Source organism: Pantherophis guttatus, chromosome 1 (genome assembly GCF_059756535.1).
Source record: "Pantherophis guttatus breed Tessera chromosome 1, ASM5975653v1, whole genome shotgun sequence".
Classification (NCBI taxonomy): Eukaryota; Metazoa; Chordata; class Lepidosauria; order Squamata; family Colubridae; genus Pantherophis; species Pantherophis guttatus.
In genome coordinates, this window is record NC_142063.1 from 197,190,845 (window position 1) to 197,215,334 (window position 24,490).

At 38.5% G+C, this 24,490-nt stretch overlaps 2 protein-coding genes across 5 annotated transcripts in view; one reads left to right on the forward strand and one right to left on the reverse strand.

The window, feature by feature from the left end:
* Nucleotides 1-4,953, reverse strand: part of MACROD2 (mono-ADP ribosylhydrolase 2) — a 1,140,895-nt gene extending 1,135,942 nt beyond the window's left edge. For 2 of the 4 annotated variants that reach the window (XM_087882285.1, XM_087882286.1), the window contains exons 1-2: nucleotides 4,643-4,897; nucleotides 1,365-1,481 (exon numbers count right to left, since the gene is read on the reverse strand). In XM_087882285.1, coding sequence (XP_087738411.1) covers nucleotides 1,365-1,481; nucleotides 4,643-4,688 — 163 coding nt within the window. In that variant the 5' untranslated portion in view covers nucleotides 4,689-4,897. Of the gene's footprint in view, nucleotides 1-1,364; nucleotides 1,482-4,642 lie in introns of all 4 variants that reach the window. The other 2 variants (XM_034432401.2, XM_034432402.2) reach the window with 2 other exon arrangements.
* Nucleotides 4,954-11,043: 6,090 nt separating this feature from the next.
* SEL1L2 (SEL1L2 adaptor subunit of SYVN1 ubiquitin ligase) overlaps nucleotides 11,044-24,490 on the forward strand; it is a 44,116-nt gene continuing 30,669 nt past the window's right edge. Inside the window, exons 1-3 of the mRNA XM_034432399.3 lie at nucleotides 11,044-11,382; nucleotides 17,073-17,122; nucleotides 19,893-19,947. Of these exons, the coding sequence (XP_034288290.2) occupies nucleotides 11,328-11,382; nucleotides 17,073-17,122; nucleotides 19,893-19,947 (160 nt within the window). The 5' untranslated portion in view covers nucleotides 11,044-11,327. The remainder of the gene's footprint in view (nucleotides 11,383-17,072; nucleotides 17,123-19,892; nucleotides 19,948-24,490) is intronic.

Genomic DNA, 24,490 nt, shown 5'->3' on the forward strand with positions numbered 1-24,490 from the left:
CTAAGTCTCATCCCTCTTCACTGTTTTATGGCTTGCCAAGTATCATCACAGCCATAATGTTTTCAGTATTTATTCTAACCAATAAGATAGCAAACTCCTGTACTGTCAAGGATAAAATCAAAATTAAACAAATTGATCATAAATACTACAATATGTCAGAAATGGAGTCATTTGCAATTTTGGCTTTGTCTGCTATTTCCTACAGCTATTTTACTCTAGGTCATTTTTAAAAGCTTTTTATCTCCAAGTCAGTGTAAGAACTGTTGCATTTGATAAAAAATGTACTATATATAGTATAATGTACTATGTATAGTATAATTACTTACTATACCGCATCCCAAAAATTATATATACCAAATTGAGACTCTTAAAGAACATTAATAATTTTAAATAATATTAATCAAAACCCTGACAAGATGGACCCTAGTGACAATTGGGACAATATGATGTCATGTGTGTTTTGGCACTCAATTGTCCTTTTAGAGTTGCATAAACAAGGATATATTATTAAGAGACAAAAAGGTGAATCAGTGTACTTGCTCTAACAAAAGTTAGCATTACAAGAACAAGTAGTAGCAAATTTGCAAATATACTCCCTGTCCCGACATAAAAGCAACATATGTGCTGTCATTTCATTGGTTATTAGTTGAGACCACTTCATAAACATGGTTTTATTTCATAGCTGCCAATATTTGGTTGCAATCACAGTTAGTCATAGTTATTCACACCTCTGTCCACCAGCTGCCAAACCACCAACCTTATATTTTAAGTAAAAAACGCAAAGCAAAGCACTAGCAGCATTATTTTTAATTTCAGGAATGCTGCTATACTTCCAATGGATATAAAAAGCCTTCTTAGAAAATAAAAAGATCAATGAATAAAAATTACCTTTGTTTCTTTGATTGGAAATATGCCGCCTGCCCAGAAAGTACACAAAGGGAAACAAGAGTAGTCTATTGGTAACAGATGGAAGTGATGGTAAGAATCATTTTGGTAAACTGGATATACCCTTCACAACAGTTATTTTAAAACTTATCAAGATTTCATAGCAGTCATTTTATGAGAGCATCCACAAAATTCCCGAAGTATCCAATAGCTGAATAAAATTGGGGATCCCTAGGCTATAGTGAATTGTTAAGTAACAAAGCCTATTACATCTGTTTAAGGTAAGTAGTTCTATCATGTTCAACTTCACAAGACAGCTTTTGTCATCTTGGTGCCCTCAAGATGTATTGGATTACAATTTCTTCCACCAGCCACCTGCGAATTATGAAACGTTTGATCAAAAATACCTAGAAGCCAGTGCATTGGGTGCAGCTGTTTAAAAACATAAGTGCAGATAAAAATTTAATAAGATGACTTACCATCACTTTGGGCTTTGTTTTTCATTTCTTCCTTCCATGTTGGAATATCTTTCAAGGGTACATAATCCCGTAAATATTCTTTACGTCTCTCTTCCAATGTCATTTTCAACAAACGTTCTATCAGAAAGCACATGAATATGTTTTAGCAAAATTATGAAGCAGATTCCTTTGTAGCATGAATCAATTATGGAGTTCTAATACAAGCATTTGAGGAATGCATGTAGACTAAGATCAGATATCAAGGAGATTCAACTAATTTCTTTACTCAGCCTAATTACTAAGGCTTGGAATGAACCAAAACTTCAACAACTCAGATATGATTTCAAATGCTCAATAAATTGTGTTTAACAAGTCTAAGTTTAACTTTAAGCCTAAATCCATCTGAGAAAGTTTAAGGGATGAGCAACAATTAATTCTTAAGAAAGATTGCATTTATTCTGTTTATATATCCTTCTTTGCTATTTTATACTACAGTTTGTAGGCCACTGTTTGAACTTGGCAGATTTAATTAGTTTACATGTTATTGTTCTATAGCAGATATTAACTCGATTTTTAAATTATATAAATTATTCTAAGACATGGTAATCTTCACTCCTCGCTTGCAATGCCACCAAGAGATAGTTCTTGATATTATGGTTAACAAATCCTACAAGCTATTACATCATGTTACAACTTGAAACAGTTTTTGAAATTATTTTATTAATGGTTATCTCATAATTTCACCGCCCTGAGTCCGAATGGACAAGGGCAGTATAGAAATTCGAATAAATGAAATGAAATGAAATAATTTAGAATTTATCTTCCATTGGCATTAGGCATTTAAATATTTGCCTGAGAAATAGCATATAGTACATACATTAGTGACCCACACCACTGTATCAAAGTGATTAAATACATGTGTAGCATTTATGGAATTGATAAAATACAAAAGCTATCATTTGAGTCATCAGTGACAATCATCTACCTGGAAGTAGCCATGGAAGCACAAATACTGTTTATCTGTACAGGCAATCCCATTTCTAGCATTAATAAATTGTTTATTAAAGCAATCCTAAAAGAAGCTCTACCATTCAAGATACCAATAAAAGATTAGATTTTCTTCAAAGCTACAAGATAAATTTATCACACTAAAACATATATAAAACACTAAACTGAGAAAGATCGTTTAATCTGAAAAGATTTACTTAATGCAAGTAACTAATAATTCGTAATTTGGACAATATTTTATGTATGTACATTTCAATTTAATCTCTAATTATAAATATTCTTACCTAGAGTTTAATACATACACTTTTATATTCTTGTAAGTCTCTTGTAACAATGTTTAGAAATCAACCAAATTTCTACACTAAATGATACATTTCACACAGCATTCCTTAGGATTGTTATGTGGAAAAACAGTTATTTCCCTCCCATCCCAGCAAATTATTGAAAATATACTTATCTGTGATGAAGTTAGGGGCTTCAACTTTAGCAGTACAGAATGTATTTTAAAAGAAACTGAGACCTTTTTAACAGCACCAGTGACAAACTACAAAAGGACTTTGTTTTACATCTCACAGTGCAAAGATCTAGTTTCTGCTAGAAATAATCCAAACAGAAATCCATACTATAGCTTAATCAATATAGATTATGTAAAGCTGATATACTGGTTTATATTATGCACTTCAGTCTAATCTAAATATACAGATAAGGGCATGAGAGATGGTCAGTCCCAAACAGATAAATACTGTGTGTAAAAATATGTCAATAGTTGGGGTTTTTTTCTCCTTATGGATAGTTGGACATTTGAACTTTACATCAGTCATTTTATTCTTCCTTGCATTTGATATTATCTTTGCAATATATATTTCATGTCAAACTCACACCAAAACTTCACTACCAACATTTTATTTATTTATATGTCAAATTTAGAGACTGCCCATCTCATGGACAGCTTAACAAAAGAATGTTTATTAAATATTTTATTAGGAAAAGATAATTACCACTTCACCATTAGAAGGTTTGGTATTTTACAAAGTGAAGCAATCCATCCTCCCAAATTTGGAATGACTGGGTAAAGTTGATTCAATAGATGTTTTCATCTCTCACAACTTTCACACAGTACACAAACAATGCCCACGTTCTTTTTTTGTTTTGCAAATATGTCTTCCAAAGGGCCCAATGATCCAGGCTTAGCAGTCCTGTCACTTTTTTGCAACCCCCTCACAATAGGCAGCCCTAGAGAGAGAGGCAAGTTGAAATTCATTCAGCCAGCAACTTATCAAAGACGGTAGCTTCCTGAAACAGAAAGATCCATAGGCAGCAGACAGAGAAACCTCACTTTCATTTCCAAAGTGGCACTCACACCCAACTCTTGAGATATTGTCAGCGCACAATTTGCAACCGGAACTCGGTGAAAGTACATTCCAGGTTGACAGCTTTGCTCTGGGTTAATGCATACAGGACTAAAAGGAAACAAACGGTGATGACCCAGCAGAAAATAACTTTTTAAAAAAGAGGGTGGAGGGGGGTTATCAGTACCCAAGAAAGAAACCAAAGATTCACCAGGCAGTTGAAACGAAGTAAGAAGAAGGTTATCAACTCTGAAACAGAACAGACTTAAACCAAAGCTGGGCACACACACACACACACACATACAAAAGGAAAACAACCATCCCCACTGATCAGCTCCTATCAGGGGGATGTCCTGGACATGTCTAGGTACGGCTGACCCAAGAACCCTTGCCAAGGTCGCAGCACCTGAGTGGCAAGAGAGGCCTGGGGCCGTTAGGATTATCCTAAAATGCCCCTCTCTTGGGGTGCCCCCTAACCAAGCTGCTGCGAGGGCTGTGCAGAGAGGATGCCGTCCCATCCTACTCCCCTCCCCCGCCCCCGCCCCGAAGGCGGACTCGGTGTCCGGAGAAGAAAGGAGCCCTCCTCCAGCGGAGAGAAGGGGGCAACAACAACAACAACAAAAAAAAGCACCAGCTAAGTCAGGAGGAGAAGCGTTGCAAAGCAAGGGGAGGAGCGCGGCTGTCCTGCCAAGATAGCACGGCGGAGGCGAGAAGGAAGGCAACGTCGCTCAGGTGAGAGCAGGGCAGAGACCGCCGCCGACTCGCGCGGAGAGGAGGAGGAGGAGGAAAGGAGGAGCGGCAGCCTTTTTTTTTTTTTTTTTTGCCCGCACGCCTCGCGAAAGGAAACACGAGTGGGAGAAGCGGCGTTGGGGGACCGCCCCGCACCCTCCTGCTCGCCCCCGGGAACCCCGGCGGCGCTTTTCAGGTGAAGGAGGTCAGTACCTTTCTCCTCCCGCCAGAGCTTTTTCCGCTTGTTCCCGGGGTACATGGTGCTGTGGCTGGCGGCGGCTTTGAGCTGCAGGTTCCCCAGGCTCACGGGCGAGAGAGAAGCACGCTGACCCGGCTGGGCGACGGCACCGCTGGGGTGGCGAGAGTGGCAGCGTCGGCGGCTGTTTGCACCTCTCTGACTCCTTCCCACTCCCCTCTCCTTCCAGCGCGCGTCAACTGGGTCACGCCTCGTTCTAACCCGACAGACACCCCCGCAACGCCCGCCTCCTCGCCCGCCGCCCGTTGGCCTTGCGAGACGCCGTTCAGCGACGCGCCCCGCCCCCTTGCGCTCTGGAGCTCGCGGCGGCGGCGGCGGCCGGGAGTGGGGAGGCTTTTTTAAAGGGGCAGGACGCGCCGAACGGGTGAAGAGGAAGCGCGCCAAAGAAGCTCAGGGCTCGGGACGGGACAGAGCGCAAAGCAAACAAACGCGGCGCCGGCTTCCACAGCGGAAGCTCGCTCCCGTGTTGGTTGAGAAGAAACGAGGGCTTTCGGGAGGGTTTTAGTTTGTCACCTTGGTTGGGGTGGCTCCTTTGGGGCATGCTTGCTCGTTGACTCTTGTGTAAGTTTCAACTTCTGTGTCCGAAAGGTGCTTTTGCAGGAGGAAACTGGACTTTTTTTCTATCCTGTCAGAGCTGAAGAAGCTTCTTGGATGAGAAGCGAAACGTCTTCAAAAGAAAAAAAAAACCAAGTCCAGTTGCCTCTGCTGCAGAACTGCAGAAAAAACAATTACTACCAACCTGCCTTCCATTGAGGACCTGTATACTGCACGAGTCAAAAAGAGGGCTGTGAAAATATTTACAGACTCCTCACATCCTAGACACAAACTGTTTTAACTTCTACCCTCAAAACGACGCTGTAGAGCACTGCACACCAGAACAACTAGACACAAGAACAGTTTTTCCCCGAATGCCATCACTCTGCTAAACAAATAATTCCCTCAACACTGTCAAACTATTCACACTAGGCTGCATTACTATTACTATTAGTCTTCTCATCATTCCTATCACCCATCTCCTCCCACTTATGACTGCATGACTGTAACTTTGCTGCTTATGTATCCTTATGATTTATATTGATATTGATTGATGCCTTGCTGCTTATTTGTACCCTATGACTATCATTAAGTGTTGTACCTTATGATTCTTGACGAATGTATCTTGTCTTTTTATATACACTGAGCATATGCACCAAAGACAGATTCCTTGTGTGTCCAATCACACTTGGCCAATAAAGAATTCTAGTCTAGTCTAGTCTAGTCTAGTCTAGTCTACTCTACTCTACTCTACTCTACTCTACTCTACTCTACTCTACTCTACTCTACTCTACTCTACTCTACTCTAAAAAAACACCTTTGGGACAACCATGACCTGGATGACTGAGAACCCCTACAGACTTTTAGCTACACAATTTGGGATGGACACCCTTTGAATGGTGTGGGAGTAGGAATGGATTTCCAGAGGAAAAAATTGCAGACTACAGGAACCAGGAGCACTACTCAGGTGACCCTGAGGACACAGATAAACCTCCAAGTGCTTCAACCACCCTCTAAAAGGATGCAAATGACCAGCTGTCTGCAATGAATATAAATCCTTCCATTCCCCACCATTCAGTCAGAGCTGAAGAAGCTTCTTGGATGAGAAGCAAAACATCTTCAAGGAGAAAACAAAGTCCAGTTGCCTCCTGAAAAAGCAGGGACAATCATGACCTGGATGACTGAGAATCTTTACAGGCTTTCTACTATGTGGGTTTCCTGCTTGGGCATGGAGGGGGGGGTTGGACTAAATGACCTATACAAGGTCTCTTCCGGCTCTGTTAATCTGAAGCTTGCTTGCTCCGAATCAGCATGGATGTTGGAGGAAGGCAACAGACCCACTGAACTTCAGCCATGGGACTTTCCTCTGTGCCTCGTTGGTTAATAAAGCTTCTTTCTGAGTGGGTACAGTGTAGGGTTGTAGGCTGTAACTTCTAAATTTTTTAATTATTATTATTTATTTATTTATTTTCAATTTATATACCGCCCTTCTCCCTGAGGACTCAGGGTGGTGCACAGCCAGAATTAAAAACATGAAATACAAATATTAAAAACAATTAAAATCTATATAAATTTGGCCCAAAATTTAAAAAACCACAAACCAATTAAACATTTAAAATTTTTTTAAAAAAAATTAAAAAAATTTCTTCCTAAGCCAGCCGGGCTTGCTGGAAAAGGTGGGATTTAAGGGCACGGCGGAAGGCACTGAGGTCTCGGATTCTCCTTATCTCTGGGGGCAGCTGATTCCAGAGGGTAGGTGCCCCCACAGAGAAGGCTCTCCCCCTGGGGGTCACCAGCCTACATTGTTTGGCTGATGGCACCCTGAGGAGGCCCTCTCTGTGGGAGCGCACAGATCGCTGGGAGGTCGTCGGTAGCAGCAGGCGGTCTCGAAGATAGCTAGGCCCTATGCCATGGAGCGCTTTAAAGGTGATAACCAACACCTTGAAGTGCACCTGGAAGACCACCGGGAGCCAGTGCAGCTCGCGCAGGAGCGGTGTTACATGGGAGCGCCATGCTACTCCCATCACTACCCGCGCTGCTGCGTTCTGGACCAGTTGGAGCCTCCGGGTGCCCCTCAAGGGGAGCCCCATGTAGAGAGCATTGCAGTAGTCTTATTTCTGTTCGTTGCAGTGTCCTGGGGTCATGTGATCATCTTTTGCAACCTTCTGACAGGCAAAGTCAATGGGAAAGCCAGATTCACAACTCTGGCAAGAAAAGTCATAAAAATGGAACAAAACTCTCTTAACCCATGTCTCACTTAGCAACTAAATTTTGGGGCTCAATTTTAGTCATAAATTGAGGACTACCTGTATTCATCTATGATGCCACCATAGAACATATATTTCTGTGGTGCCACCACAGAACACATATTTCTGTGGTGCCACCATAGAACACATACTATTGTTCAACTTCTAATTGAAAAAAAACCCATTCTAAATACATACCTTTGTCTTTTTTTTCCTAAGCAAATTTATTCAACTTCAAACAAATACTGAGCTCTGCAGCATGGTCTATTTTAAAAAAAGAGAAAAAAATAATCATAGGATTATTTTTGACCCATAGGTGCTATCAGAAATAAAAATATTTTTCTGGGGCTAGCACTAACAGATCTTGGCTGCAAAATTGCAAATGATCACTACATTCATTTATTGTATTTATTAATCAAATTTATATAGCTGCCTTATCACGAAATGCAACTCTGAGCAGCGTAGAACAATTGGAAAGCGTTAAATGTGTTTATATTAATATTCATAATGCTACCATTGAGAAAATAGATAAGCAAGTACTATATACGTATGTATATCAATGTTGATGTAAGTTTTATTACATCTTTTATTATAACAATCCCTTGGTTCAAGTTAGAATGAATTTTTTAAAGATAGCTTTTGTTGGGATACCTCAAATTATTTACACTTTCTTCTGCATCAAGATATGATACAATAAGCTTGAATATTGTGCCAGCTCAATCAGTGTGATTTATAAATCAGTTTATAGTTTGTCTGTTGTGTGATCCTAGCTAATTGTGGTTTACTCAATAAAACATGATTTAATAGAATATGGCTCAGCGTCCTATTTAAACTCTGCAAGACTGTTTGATAAACAGGCCCATATATCTGGTGGGTTTCTTGACTTACAAGAATCTTTTCTGTTAGTACTGATTGAGATTACTTTCATAAAAGAGTGCCACAAGTTACTTCTGTGGCCCAGAATCTGCAAGGAATGATTGTATCTCCTTCATAAAAGATTAAGAGAATCTGTATAACCTTTATTGTTTGTGATAGAAGTTCCTGAAAAGAAGTGAAAGAAATACTAACATTTACTTGAACAAACAACTCAGGAATAGAAACCTATATGAACTTTGGATTTAAATGAGCTTTGATTATTTAGTTTAATTTTCTGCAGTTGTCTCCATGCATATTTTATATAGGCAAGCTGTGATACTCCATATGTTTTAATGGCAGCAGGGGAAAAAAAAGAAACCCTCTCCTTAAATTAGATCATCAAAATCAAAAAGCAAAGAATGTGGGAGTATGTATCCAAAGGGATATTTACTTATATTTCAGTTTTGGTACACAAGTTAATTAACTCTTCAACTGACTGGTTTTTCCAGGTAAGTAATATTACTTTGCCAAGTAATATACTTATTGGACTGACCATTGCACAAACACATTTATATTATCCCGTGAATCATTATATTATCCCGTGAATTTAAACATGTTCATTTATTCATTCTATTTCACCGCTGCTCTGTTCCATACCAATTTTGAACAGCTCACACGCTCATCTTAAATAAAATATACTTAACAGAATGCCTGGGAATCAACTCAGTGGAACTTATTCTCAGGTAGATACTTAGATGTTCTAGAATCCATGTTGTGCTTCAAGAAATTCATGTGATGTAGCCTGGTAGAACGGTGGCAGAGCTAAAACCGTGAGCACAGAAAACCATCTTGAACTGTAGTTCTCACAGTTATAATTCTTTAATGTAAAATTGCACTTAGTACAGATCAAACAGTTTAGTTTCAGCAATTTATAGCCAGCTAGTCTGGTGGTTAAGGCACCATATTAGAAACTAGGAGATTATGAGTTCTTGCATTATCTTAGGCATGAAGGCGAGCTGGGTGATTTTGGGCCAGTCACTATCAGTCCAACTTACTTCATAGGATTGTTGTGGGGAAAACAATGAGGAGGAAGGATTATTAGGTATGTTCTGCATCTTGAGTTATTTAAAAGACAATAAAGATGGAATAAAAATTAAATTAGTAGACATTTGAAATATTTTGTCACTATTACCGGTAGAAATAGGAGACAGGAATCTGCTGATCTACAACAAATTGTAGTAAATCAGATTCAGATGTATATTCTGCCAATGCCTAAACATGATTACAGGCCCTAAACCTGAATCACTTTTCAGTTGCCCCTCCCTTTATATTGTTTTTCTGTGTTAAATCTTCCAAGGTGCTGGAACATTTATGGTTCCTATTGTCCTCAATCAATACATATACTGCCATTCCCTGTTTCCCTAATACATTTAAGGAAACATATTTACTGATGGAAGGAAAAAGAAAAGGAAGGAGGAAAAGTGGTTACAAATGGAAGAAACTATTGTTTAACCTTTCCCCCCAATATTCACAAATGATAAAAGTAATTGCACAATATATATCTCATACTGAAGAATCCCAGATATATGAACTAGCATAACCAAGCCACTCTCATAGTGCATAATTTATTAGCTTTGAAAAAAATAATGGAAGAATGGTTGAGACAACATTCTTCATGGAACCTTATCTTCTTTCACCACATCCTCAGTTATTTTTCTTGCCATGAAAAATCCTTTAAGAAGGGAACAGTAAAATGATTTTATTTTATTGATAGCACTAGGATCATCTGTCAAAGAGGTTTAAGAGTTTGTATATCTTTTGGTGCCAACGTGCACAGTCTACCTATAGTCATATTTTAGCTTACCATGTTGCATGAAACCATTCTGTGTAGCTATTTGTGGTCATTGTATCAACCCAAAATATTGAGGTAAGAAGGACACAGTTCCATTAATCATTGGTAACCATGTTGTGCAAATACAGCCTAATATGCATTTGGGGTGCTTTACATTCTCCTTCCACTCCAGATTTTCTCTCTTATTATTTATCTTCTATTCCAAATATGTCTGCACCTGCTTTAGGTACATTTCTCATAAGATCAGATCATGGATAGTTTCATGTTTTCCTGGCAATAATATGGAAGTAGTTTGCCCTGCTTCAAGATTTTTCTTTTTAAATTTTCAATCTGAAAGTTCATCTTTCCAAGTACTGGCCAGTTCCAATTTAAAAGCCCTCTGCTAGGCTAATTGCAAATTTCTTTCACAGCCTACTTTCAAACTCGCTACAGAGAAGAAAAGAAACTGCTTCCTAATAAGGTGGAGAAAGATCAGGGGAAAGACAAGAGCATATGGAAAAGAAAGAGTACAAGCAGAAGAAAATGGTTTAAAAAAAAAACTTTTAAAGATATAATATGATTCTGCACGTTCATCTATTGACTTCGTTTGGAGTCCCAGATCTGAACCTTCTGTTATGTCCCTAATGCTATCTTTGAAAGGGGTATATCAGAAATTGATCTCCCTTAAAATGCTACAATCCGGAGAGGAGGAGACTGAGCAATTCAGGTTTAGACTGAAAGTACGCTGCTGTTGCTGCTGCTTGTGGCCGCAGGTGTTCCTGTTTAGGAATAACTGCGAAGACCGCCGATGCTGCCTTTTTTTCCGGGTAGCGGTTCAGCAGGAGACTGAAACACGTGATTGGCTAGTCAGTGTATAAAGAAAAATAGTTGCTAGGTAACCGCATCAACTTCGAGAACAGCGAGAAGCAAAAGGAGGCGCTGCGTAGTAGGGACTAGACTCGAAAGCTGCCTAGTAGAAGTCATTTCCCAATATGCTATGATAATATCGGGGAATCGCTTTAGGTGGTATTATGTATATGGCTTCGTATCTCATCGCTTAAGCAGTCGGGAATTCTAAGAGCCGAAAGTTGAGCAATTCTTCGTCCCCGATCGCGCCTATTCAGTGAAACCCACTCCCCACCCCCCTGCGAAGGCTTAGGTTGGGATTTATTTGAGATGAAGACTCAGTTTTTAGTGCTGTGTTTGATGCACTTCTGGATCATCGTTTGTAGTATGTATCTGGGATTCTGCTTCCTCCGTTTTTCTGGCGTGGGGAGCGGGGAGGTTTGCCGATTGCCATTAAGTTTTTATTTGCAGAAAGAATGAGGTAAAGATTTTTTTTTTTTCTCTCATAGCGAGGCTAGAAAGCGGGAGCCAGTGAGCTCAAGTGCTTTCTTAGACATGAAAGTCAGCTGGGTGACTTCCAGCCAGTCACTCTATTCCAGCTTAACCCACCTCACAGGGTGGTTGTTGTTGGGAAAATAGGAGGAGGAAGGTATGTTGTTATCACCGCCTTGACTTATTTGTAAAAATAATAGGGATTTATTGGTTCGATTTATTTATTGGTTCGATTTATATGCCGCCCTTCTCCGGAGACTCAGGGCGGCTTACAATGCGTTAAGCAATAGCCTTCATACTTTTGTATATACCTGCTTAGTAGGGCTTTCGGGGGGGGGGGGGCTAAGCGGTGTTCTTTTTTATACAAAGTCAGCTTATTGCCCCCACAATCCGGGTCCTCGTTTTACCTACCTCGAAAGGATGGAAGGCTGAGTCAACCTTGAGCCTGGTGAGATTTGAACTTGCGGTAATTGCAGGCAGCTGGTGCTACTTAACAGCACTTTAGTCTGCTGCGCCACCAAGGTTCTGTACAAGGGATGTACACTGTAAAGGGATGTACACTGTTCTCATGGATGTCCAGCAGATATTTGTTTTAAAAAATCAGATGTAACACATAATCATCCACAAATAAATTGTCATGATTTCCATGGATCAAAAAGCCTGGTCTTCATAATAAAACATTTGAAGCAGATTCCAAAACATATTAGAATGCAGCATTTTTCTAAAAGACTTCCAAGGTCCCTTTCAACTTTCTGACAGTATTCTGTTCATTTCAACATAATGAAACAGGTTTCATTATCCCTGAGATAATGTCTTACCTCAGATATCTAGTAAGTGATTCTGCCAGCCATATGTAAATAAATAAATAAATCTCTGAATATGTTTTATAATGCTCTACATCTGCCCTCAGGTTCATATTGTCCTGAAACGCTCTGCAGAGTTAAATACATGTTAGTGCATAAGCTTTTATTTGTGTCAGTACACAGCCATTCTTTTTTTTTTTGCTGTTTGCTTTTTTTTTTTTTGAAAGCTGAAGATGTTCCCATCTTACTCTGCACATATTATGACTCTCAGCTTCAAGCTGTAAACCTTTCCTACAATCACTGTGAAACATAACCAACATTGTTCCATTCCAGTGCCATCCCTTACATATAGTTAATTAGACATTCTCAGGAAAGTGTGTAAAGCAACTTTCAGAAATCTGGTACCCTCCAGATAAATTGGACAACAATTGATATATTCATACTTTCACCAGGCTAATTAGAAATTACATAATTTATTGAAACACCAGCTTTCAATAGTGGAAGGTCTGGTGTATAGGATTGCAACGACAGAGTTTTAACTGTAGTTTTTCCAGTGGAGAGTTTCAAGTAAGTAAGTGATAGTTGCAATAATTTTGTTCTGACCTCCCCACTTATTACTTCCTCTCCTAGTAGATTCAGGAATTGGGTCAGTTATAGTTTCCCTGTGAACCACTCATTGATGTGAACAGCAGGTGGCTTTATAGCTTTTGCTTTTATTTGGCTGACTCTCAGTAAATTGTTCAAAGGACTCCATTAATAGGTCAACCTTATTTTTGACTGAAGTTAAAAGTTTGAAGATGGAGATAATCGACTGTGCTGTTAGTAGGCATTGTCTAGTTGTGAAGTCTTTACATTCTCCCTTTTTAAGTCCATATGATTCCCATCCTGAATAAGCAACATAGCTTTTGAACAAACAGGAGTAGGGGAGCATCCTCCACTAGGAAAAAGTTCCATAAGCTGTTGATGTTCAATCTCTGTTTATAGAACCCATTCCAAAGAGTTATAGAAGTTATAACTACCTGGAGAGTAAATAGAGTCAGAGTTACAGGTAGCCTTCGACTTACAACCTTTTGTTTAGTGACCGTTCAAAGTTACAACAGCATTGAAAAAAGTGACTTACAACCTTTTTTCAAACCATTGCAGCATCCCCATAATCATGTGATCAAAATTCAGACATTTGGCCACTGTCATGTATTTATGACAGTTACAGTGTCCTGGAGTCATGTGATCATCTTTTGCAACTTTCTGACAAGCAAAGTTACTGGGGAAACCACATTCACTTAACAGCCATGTTAACACCTGTAAGAGCCTGTAGTACAGTGGACTAAAGCACTGTTATTAACATCTGCTGCTTGCAATTTCTGCAAGTTCAAATCTCACCAGGCTCAAGGTTGACTCAGCCTTCCATCCTTTCAAAGGTAGGTGAAATGAGGACCCAGATTGTGGGGGCAATAAGCTGACTTTGTATAAATATACAAAAGTATAAAGGCTATTGCTTAATGCATTGTAAGCCGCCCTGAGTCTCCGGAGAAGGGTGGCATATAAATTAAAGCAAAAAAAAACAAAACAAAAACACCTGCAGTAATTCACCTAACAATTGTGGCAAGAAAGCTCATAAAATGATGCAACGCTCACTTAACAACTTTCTTGCTTAACAACAATTGAGTTCAATTGTGGTCGTAAGTCGAGGACTACCTGTACTTGATGTTGAAAAACCAAGCAGTTGGATCAAGGTAGTATTGGGATGAAAAACCATTGGGAAGTCCAAATGTTCTAGATTAGGTTGGACACAAATAAATTTTTAAAAAAGTCTAAGAAGAAGGCAATGCCATATCATTTTTGCACTGTTGCCAAGAAAGCAACTTGGATGTATTCATATAGTCTTTTAGAAATCAACCCAATAGAGACTTATAAATAATTATTTGAATTTTAAAAATCCAAATAAAGATCTTATTGTTATTTTAGGAGTTATTTATTCTTAGATGCATATTTAACATTTTGGACTGCTAAATTTTGGAAAAATACACTATCTTCCACTCATTCATCTTCACCTGAATCAGCCTATAAAGTATAAATACAATTGTCTGGTGATTTTGAATGTGATTAGAAAATACAAGAAAAAACAGCCTCAATGTAAAGTATGTTTTAAAACTCATTTCAGTTTTAGGGCTTAATTATGTAAGGACAATTAATTGCACTTACATAATTGTCCTAATCTATAGCAATTGCAATAGCAAAAGCACTTACACTTAAATACCACTTCATAATGCTTTACAGTCCTGTCTAAGCAGTTTACAGAGCCAGCATATTGCCTCCAACAATTTGGGTTCTCATTTTACTGACCGTGGAAGGATGGAAGGCTGAGTCAATCTTGAACCAATGAGAATCGAACTGCTGGCAGTCAGCAGAATTAGCCTGCAATACTGCATTCTAACCATTCCTATACAAAGAACTATTTAGTCTGGTAACCTGAATCTTAATTACAAAGCTCCTTCCCTGCCCCCCCAACCGGGAAGGTGGAGTCAGCAGAAAGCTATACATCTTTGTTTCATTTACTTAGTTTTATAGTACTTTCAGAAACATGAGTTTAACCATTCTCTTTCAAGAAATGTTGAAAATATTTTGAATACAGTATACACAGAGAACCAACATGGAAGAAGCTGTCTGGTTTAAAATTCAGTGTTAAGACATGGTGGATGGTGATGGAGGAAGAATGGGCAGGCCTTACAAGGGGCTCATTCTGCCTTCAGATAGATGGGGAAAATTGAGTAATCACATATGCAATGGTATGGAGGGAAGTGCCCAGCTGCAGTTTCTTCCAACTTCCCTAGCATGATATAATTAAAAGTCTACCATTGGAGGAAAATAATAAAAAGAGGGAGGGAACGCTGCAAAGAGCATAATGGAAAAGTATAAGTCTTTAGCGTAGTATAAGTCTTTAACGTAGTTGGTTTCAGATGGGTGGGAAAAAAGTACAAAATGATTATTTTAAAAGCAAATGCCACTTTTCATTTTTGAAGTGCTGGATTTAGAGAACTGAGAGTCAGTTTAAATACCTGCTCATCTAAAAGATTCACAAAAGGTCTTCCCTCACTCTCATCTCTCACATCAGGAACAAATAATAGCTTTGACCTTGGTCCTTTTAAATAAACTTTTATAGTTGTTCTGGCATAGGAGTTTTTCTGTAATAATTTAAAAAACTTTTCTGTTGTTGGAAGTGCCGGTGATGAGAGTTTGCCAAAGCTTGGATCCTGATAGAGATAATCAGGAACTGTTGGGTAAACTGGATTTGTTAAGATGGTAATAAACAAGCTACGTTTCACTGAGGTCGCTTGATTCAATATTTGTTTGATTAAAGTTAGCTCATTAGTGGATTCAGCAAAATAGTGTCCCTATCACTGTTCCTGGAGAGTGTGCAAATAAAATATTAAAACATAAAAACAATATATAAAATTTAAAATGACCATGTACATAAAATTGAAGAAGGCAAGGATGAATTAAAAAATCAATATTAAAAATTAATTAAAAGTTGTGGTGAGGGCTTTCAGAGCACTAACCAGCCCCATGGTTGCATCTTCTTAAACACTCCCCCCCCAAAAAAGATGCAGAACCGTGTTTTCACACCTGTCTGAAAGGCAGGAGAATGGGGTCCTGCCTCACTTCCAGGTGGAGAATGTTCCACAGTGTGGGGACAATTGTGGAAAAGACTCTCTTCCTGGGCTCTGTCAGTCAGAATTCTTTAGCTGACCAGGTCCATAACATACTTTCCCTGCCTCACAGGGTGGGACAGGTTGATGGTTCTGTAGGTAACCTGGTCCAATGCCAAGTTATGAAAGTAATATAGGTCACTGGAAAATAGGTCACCGGAAAATGTCAGTTTAGAAAAGTGAGGTAATTTTTGAATCATATTGCCTGATTCAAATGTACAGAGAACGGGGACAAAGGTTGAAAATATTTTGCACTTCCAGGCAAATGGTGGTTTTAGTTGATTTTCATTTAACTACTTAGGTAATCACTTGCTGGATGCAATGTGATGTTCAGTGTTCCAAATTATGCTTGCTTCCAATTTAAACATCATATACCTTTTAAATATGGCTTTGGTTATGTCTACTAATGTTTACTCATTTTGAAGTGTAGCAAAAACAATGAGCTTGGTTGCTGAGAAACTGGAAGTCTCCTATAGGGCAAATCACTAAATATTCCTACATTTGTGTTATTTGTGGGTATATCATTCTCTATGTTTTGGAATAAATATCCTAAAACTAATACTTGATTGCTCTTCTAGGTGGAATGTATTCTATAGCCAAAGTACATTAATGGTAAATTTGACCTTTCAGAGGATGATTTTTAAATGACTGGCCATCCATTCCACATGTACAGGGTTTTATAAAAATGTCCATAAAAGCCAAATATACAGTGCAGTCCTAATATATTGACTTTTCACTGACATGGAATTCTCTTCTCTGAGAAAAGGATAAGGCTTACTTATTCATAAAGTCAAACTTAGTACTTCCATGTTCTTAGAAATCTAATTGGAATATTCTTTTCTCTCAATATAAATTGATACATGAAGTGGAGGGGGATATTTTAAGCATCTATAGTCAGGCAGTTCTTTTATTAGGGTCAAATAATAAAATAATCTGACATTCAAGATAGTTGGTGGTCAAAGTTATATTGCCAAACTGTAGATTGTGAATTGTTTTTTCTTATACTTCAATTTAGCTTCCTTTCCTTTTGAGAAGCTTGTAATAGATGATAGGAGTATTTTTGCTTCTTACAGAAACAGAAGATAATCCTGATGATCAGAGAGAAGATGACATTTCAGAAGAGGTAATTAGCACTTTTTAAAATGTATCAGCTTTTATGTTTCATTTTAATTATGGTATTTAAAATAAATTTATGATCAACAAGTAAAAATAATTTTATGGCTATTTCATATGCAAGGGCAATAAAAGAACAAAATTCATTTGATCGGGGAAAAACATCACATTATATAGGGAAGTAGAAAGCATATCATACATGAAATCAATACATTTTAAAATAGCCATGTGTTGGATTCTAAGTTTACCTGAAAAGTGAATATAAGGTGTTGCAGTATGTGTGTGTGTGTGTGAATATATATATATATATGTGTGTGTGTGTGTGTGTGTGTGTGTGTGTGTATGTATATGTGTATGTATGTATGTATGTATGTATGTATATATATATATATATATATATATATATATATATATATATATATATATATATATATGTATGTTTTTTTTCTAGCCAGGTTTTTCCTACGTAATCAAGGTTTTTCTGCAGCCCTAGCTCAGTAGAATCTTGCTGGCTGCCAGAAAAGAAAAAAGCCCAGAATCTAGTGGATATGATTCTACTGAGCTAGGGCTGCAGAAAAACCTTGGTTACGTAGGAGAAACCTGGCTAGAAGAAAAACACACATAAACCCTACAAAGAAGTAAGAATATATATATGTGTGTGTGTGTGTGTGTGTCTGTGTGTGTGTGTGTGTGTAAGTTTTCATGGGTATATATGTGTGTACAGTTAATATCTCGGGTTTCTTCCCGTGTAATTGTAAACATATCCTTAAAAGGGTAGTAGCGACGTTTCGACGAAATCGCATTCGTCATCTTCTGGCTGAAGTTCTCGGTTCGGTGCTTATGGGCAAACTGTGTGATCGTAACTGATGTTTTTCTATGAAAAGAGGCAAAGGTGTATTCTGATTGGTCGACAGTGTTGTTGTATTCTGATTGGCTGATGACGTAGCTGTGTATATATATATATATATATATATATATATATATATATATATATATATATATATATATATATATATATATTTGTTTTCTCAGGTTTTCGCGGGTGTTTGTATGTAGGTCTTTGGTTATTCGGGTCTTCTCCCACGTAAAATTGGAAGTGTCTTGGCGACGTTTCGACGAAGTCTCATTCGTCATCTTCAGGCTGGTGTTCTCGGCTTCGTGCTTCCAGGAAGCACGAAGCCGAGAACACCAGCCTGAAGATGACGAATGAGACTTCGTCGAAACGTCGCCAAGACACTTCCAATTTTACATGGGAGAAGACCCGAATAACCAAAGACCTACATATATATATATATATATATATGTGTGTGTGTGTGTGTGTGTGTGTGTGTGTGTGTGTGTGTGTGTATGTATGTATATGTATATGTATATGTACATGTACATGTACATGTACATGTATGCCTACACACACACATTATTTTGAGAGTGTCAGTGTCAGTGTGTACACAGAAAAAGTGACAATAAAGATTTTCCTACCTATTAGTCCTGCCAGACAAGAAGCACACCAAGGAGTTATAGTTCTGTTGTGTTTTCAGGTTGATAGCCAATCCATGTAAAAGGAATGACTTTATTTGGCCAAAACTTTTGAGTTTCCAAAAATGTATCAGTTATAATGATAATGGTAAATTTGTAAATATGTTTCATGGCAATTCCATGGACACTACCATACAAGGATGTTTTGGAGGGGTTTTTTTGGGGAGGGGGAAAACTATTTTTACCAAGATAGTTTGCCACCCTTCTTCTCAGATGCTTTTGACTTCCCAGTCCAAGCTTCAGCTCTTTAATTTTCTGATGGTGTCCCAACTAAATACTAATTACAATACTGTAGTTATGACTGTTTAACCTCTGAGCTTAGATGAGAATGGCCTGCTGCTGCCATCTGTTGATTCAAGTGAATCCAGTAATAATTATTTATGCCAAAAATAGGAGAACTTACTCAGCTCAATTGCTTAAACAATTGTCTTATTCATTGATTACAATATCTTTCTTTTCATGAAGTATGGCTTTTTCTGCCTATGATAAAGTTGGTTTTACTTTTTCCCAGCCTAAATGACAGATGATGCATCTAATGAATAGGATGCGTGTTGTTTTTCCATATTCTGGTACATTGTTTCTAGGAAAAAAGAATCTGCTGCAAAGTGAGTCATTTCATTCAAAGAAGAATCTAAATTGGGGATAAAAGATTCTTATATGTGTTCTTCCTTGAGTTACTTAAATCAAAGGACAGGAATATACTTTCTTGGGTAATTGTGAATGGCTATTTTTAGAGGCAAAATGAAGTAAAGCCCTAAAAAGAGTTTATTTTCTGAAAAACAAAAGGCAAGCATAGTTTACAGCTAACACAACATGTTTTGTAAAGATGTGAGCAGAATGTGATAGGTCAAACCATTCAAATCCTGTTTTGTCATTTGTGTAGAAAGCTTAGTATTGCAACAACCACTTAAAATAAGTTGGAATTGTTGGGGTCTTTTTTTTCTTTATTTATCATTGGTAATGTGACACACATTATGGTCTGCATTTCAGTGCCAATAATCAATGAACTACTTAAACATTTTGCCATACCCATTAGCTTAGCAGACTATTCCTGTGTTCAACATTCTTTTAAAAACAAACCAGTTTGTATGCTATTAATGTGGCACCCCACAGTCACATTGTACATACTGTATGTAGAAAACAGAAATAACACATGCAGTTACCATCACGTAAACAAGTGCCATGAAACAATTTCTAGGTCAATTTCTTTCAATATTGAAAAATGGTTTAACTAAACTATTTTGCAGAAGATCCTGAACATAATCCGAAGAGCAACAATGCAAGTTTCTTTTCCAACCCAAGGTAATAATGTCACTTAAAGGGTGATGATCTCTAATTTACACTTTTACGATACAGTAAGCAGACCTTACTTTACTGAAGTTTGGATGCAGCAGACAAAATCTGTTTTTATACTCTATACCAGTGTTTAAGAATCTTTTCGGCAGGAGCGCACGTGCGTGGGGGAACACCAGAACCGGAAGAGCAGTTCCCTGGTGTGCATGCATGAGCCAGGAAGCTGAGCTTCTGGTTTCCAGTGTGCGCATGCATGCTGGTCACCTGGTCATCCGGTTTCTGGCATGCATGCGCGAGCACAGACCATCTGACCAGCACACATGCGTGTACTGGTAACCGAAAACTCAGCTTCCCAGCATGTGCACGCGCACCAGGGAGCTGCTCTTCCAGTTTCCAGTGCTCCCGCGTGCGCAAAGACCAGCTGGTCAGCATGCATGTGGTACCGGAACCCAGAAGAGCAACGGGCGATGGCTGGCATGCCTGGAGAGATGGCTCTGCATGCCACTTCCGGCATGTGTGCCATAGGTTCGCCATCACGGCTCTATGTTTATGCCCATGCATAAAATGTAAAAACTACATAAAATATGCATACATAAATTTCCATTCTGATTTTATGCATGCATAAACAGTGTAAAAATGCATGGGTAAAATCCCATTTGGATTTAACAACATTCTGTTTGAACAACCTCTTTATTTCATCATTAGTCTGTAAATCAAATGTAATGTATGTATGTAATGTATTATTAACAAGTGTTAAATGATCAAAGCCATGATAAGTGGTAAAGGACTATATCTAAGAGTCCATCTGGTGATGGAGGTGGCATTTGAACAATTGGGTCTTGAAATATAAGAGGAATACATAGTAAAGAGAATAAATTAACAAGTAAAGTGAAAGAAATAGATAAGTCGTCTCTTTAAAATTTAACAAAAGGGATAGGAGGGAATAGGTCTGAATGAACGTGGCCTGTTCTTATAGAGTTGATGAATACATGCAGTTATCATTCGTATGATTGACAGTTGAGTGCTACAGTGCCTATCAGGTTTCTTTCTCTATCTTCTAATGCATGTAGTTAGACCGTGTGTGTGTGTTGAGTGTGAGAGGAGAAGGCAAGGATGTGAGATGGAGAGACTAGTGGGGTGTATAAAGTGGATCATTGTAGCTCAATGTTGTCAGGTATGTAATTGGAGATGTAATTGCGGGAGATGGGACAGTATATTTGTTGGGAACACAAATGCCCAACACTTGTGTTCCCAACAAATGCCTTATACTCGGTTCACATTCCAGCCCCTTGGGCTCAACTCATTTGTCAGCAGACTAACATTTGTCCATTTGTTTTAAACTGGTGCATTTAAATTCCAGATCCGTCTGTAATATGGCTCCTCTTATTGTCAGAGGAAGCTTCGGGTCCCTCTCTCAGAAATGTTCCCAGCTGGATATACTGCACAAAAGGGGAGGGATATTGCTATTGTCATCAGAAAGTATCTGGTTGCTATCAGGGGTTCTCAGCTGTAAGACCTTTTCCTTAGGGTGGGCTTTAGGGACCAGATGTGGATTTACGCTATTGTACCAGCCACGGGTGGGTTCTACTTACTTTTACTACCGGTTTACAACGGGACTGTGCGTGCGCTTCTGCGCATGCACAGAAACTTCTTGATGATGTCCGGGTCAGTGGGCAGAGCCTCCTGCTGGTTTTACTACCGGTTCTTGTGAACCAGTCCAAACTGGGGGCAACCCACCACTGGTACCAGCCTCCCTACTGCATAGCTGCCTCTCTGTCCGACCATTTAGATCTTAGATCTGCAGAGTTAGAAGTGGAGTTTCCAAGGCTTATAATTCTGGGGGATTTCAATTTGCCTTCCTTGGAGATGGGATCAGAGGTAGCTCTGGAGTTCATGGAAACCATGACTTTCATGGGCCTGTCCCAAGCCATCCAGGATTTTACTAGGAATAGGGCAATTTAACTATGGATTTTTAATATTGTACACTCCCTGTAGTCACTATATGGGAGTTGGGAGACTGTATAAATTTGTTAATTAAATGAATAAGGTTAATTATGAATGAAACACCTAAAATGCACATCACAAACATGAATGATATGATTTAGGTTGTTATATGTATAAGAGTTCCATCTTGGCTCACCTCTAGGAAAGCTATTGAAACCTAGGTTTTTCTCCAGGCATTTGGGGCCATTTGAATGGATCTCCTTCTGTTTTTTTTTATATTAATGCTGGAGTTATCAGCTTATATTCTGTGTTTCATATTTATAATTTATACATTTTATGTTTTAACATTATATGGCTCTTTTGGGGTTATTATTTGTTGTTGTTGTTGTTGTTTTGTTGTTATATGCCTCCCAGAGTCATACTCAGTTGGGTGGCCTTATAGAGCCAATAAATTAATTTTTAAAAATTGTATGTATGGAAATAGGAATCCATTGGCATCTGGCTCTCCAGTGAATTGTGAACCAGATGAATTCTGGGAAAAATTGCAACCTTCCAAATGAATATGATTCAATCATTCTGTCAGCTGACATGAATGGCGGTAAGGCAGGGGTGAAATTCAGCAGGTTCTGACAGGTTCTGGAGATCCAGTAGCGGAAATTTTAAGTAGTTCGTAGAACCGGCAAATACCACTTCTGGCTGGCTCCAGAATGGGGAGGGAATGGGGATTTTGAAGTATCCTTCCCCTGGAGTGGGGTGGAAATGGAGATTTTGCAGTATCCTTCCCCTGCCATGCCCACTAAGCCATGCCCACCAAGCCACACCATGCCCACCAAGCCACGCCCACAGAACTGGTAGTAAAAAAAGTTTAATTCCACCACTGGGGTAAGGGAACGAGATAGGAGATGACAAAAAAGGGACTGGGCCAATTTCAGTGAGAATGGTGATGTGGTGGGGGAGGATATTTGTTTTAAAATTCTATTTCTAAGACAAAATATGTCTATTCCAGTGGTGGGTTGCCCCCAGTTCGGACCGGTTCACAAGAACTGGTAGTAAAACTGGTGGGAGGCTCCGTCCACTGACCTGAGCATCATCATAAGTGATCTGTGCATGCGCAGAAGAGTGCATGTGCGTGTGAGCGAAGCATGCATGCGTGCACGGGCACAATGCAAACCGGTAGTAAAGGTAAGTAGAACCCACCCCGGTCTATTCACACATATAGTACACATTGCATATACATTTAAAAGCTAGATTGATTTTTAGTGTTTCTGATAAAATATTGGCAAAATTAGTGAAGGATAAAAGGATGGGAAGAGGTGTTGAATAGACAACAGACCATTACTTCCTGGCCATTGGGAGTGATTGGGAGGGAAAGACTGTGAAAATAAGAAGAATTATGTTAGATGCAATGAACCAATAGATGGGAGAAGAATTAATTAGTAATGTATTTCATGTGGAAGCTGGTTCAGGCTGCAAAAAGTGCTGGAAGAAATTAAAAATATTCAAACAGATCCTATCTTAATGAACTCACTAAAATGAGGGCTGGAAGTTCATAATATAATATCCAAGTTTCTGTACTTTACCCCTAATCTTTATATTAAAACTTCTTATTGGAATCTGTATATAGTGCACTGCAGTGAGTAATGTTAGGGTTAGGGTTAGGGTTAGGGTAATGTTAAAAGTAAATCTTGAAAGAAATGGACATAAAAAGAAAAGTGGCGAAAAATTGACAATAAAATAATAGAAAAAGGGAAAGAAGAAAGACATGGAAAGAGAAACTGCAGAAGGATAAGGATAAGGATAATTTTATTTCTATACTGTCCCTCTCCCGAAGGACTCGGGGTGGTGTACAGCCAGGTAAAAACACAATACAAATATCACAATTTAAATTTAAAAAATTATTAAAAGTATTACATTTAAGGCCAAGTAACTAAAAAACCCAAAAATTTAAGAATTCCAAATTTAAAACTCAATTTATGAAGCTAGCCCTGCCTGTCGGAAGAGCAGGGTCTTAAGAGCACAGTGGAAAACTCGGAGGTCAGAGATCTTGCGTATGTCTGGGGGGCAGTTCATTCCAAAGGGCAGGGGCTCCCACGGAGAAGGCTCTCCCCCTGGGTGTCGCCAGCCGACATAATTTGGCCAACGGCCGACAGAACAATTCTCCTGGAAATTAAAACATTTTTTAAAAAAAAATATGAAAGAGGGCTAAACAAGGAAACTTCAGCAGAATGAATGGAATTGAAAAAACAAAGTGATGAAACGATTTGGGATAAAATCGAGGTAGAGAATGCTAGAAGAATTCTAGAGACCTGCATGGAAATAATAGTAACATGTAAAACAGTAAAATTGAAACTAATGCTATAAGTATTAGTTTCTCAGAAAAATAGATGAAATCAGAAAATGCTAGGAACAAGTTAAATCATTAAGACTGTAAGTATAACTGGATGGTTTAAATGCAGACATGTTAAAATATAATGTATGTAATGATAGCGCCTGAACATTGGAAGAAATGCAATTATTGTTCTGGTGTATAATAAAGAGAAAATTATCAAGAATGAAAGCAAAAATAACAGGGATTAGCTGTTTTCTATCCCTGAAAAGATGTTAAGCA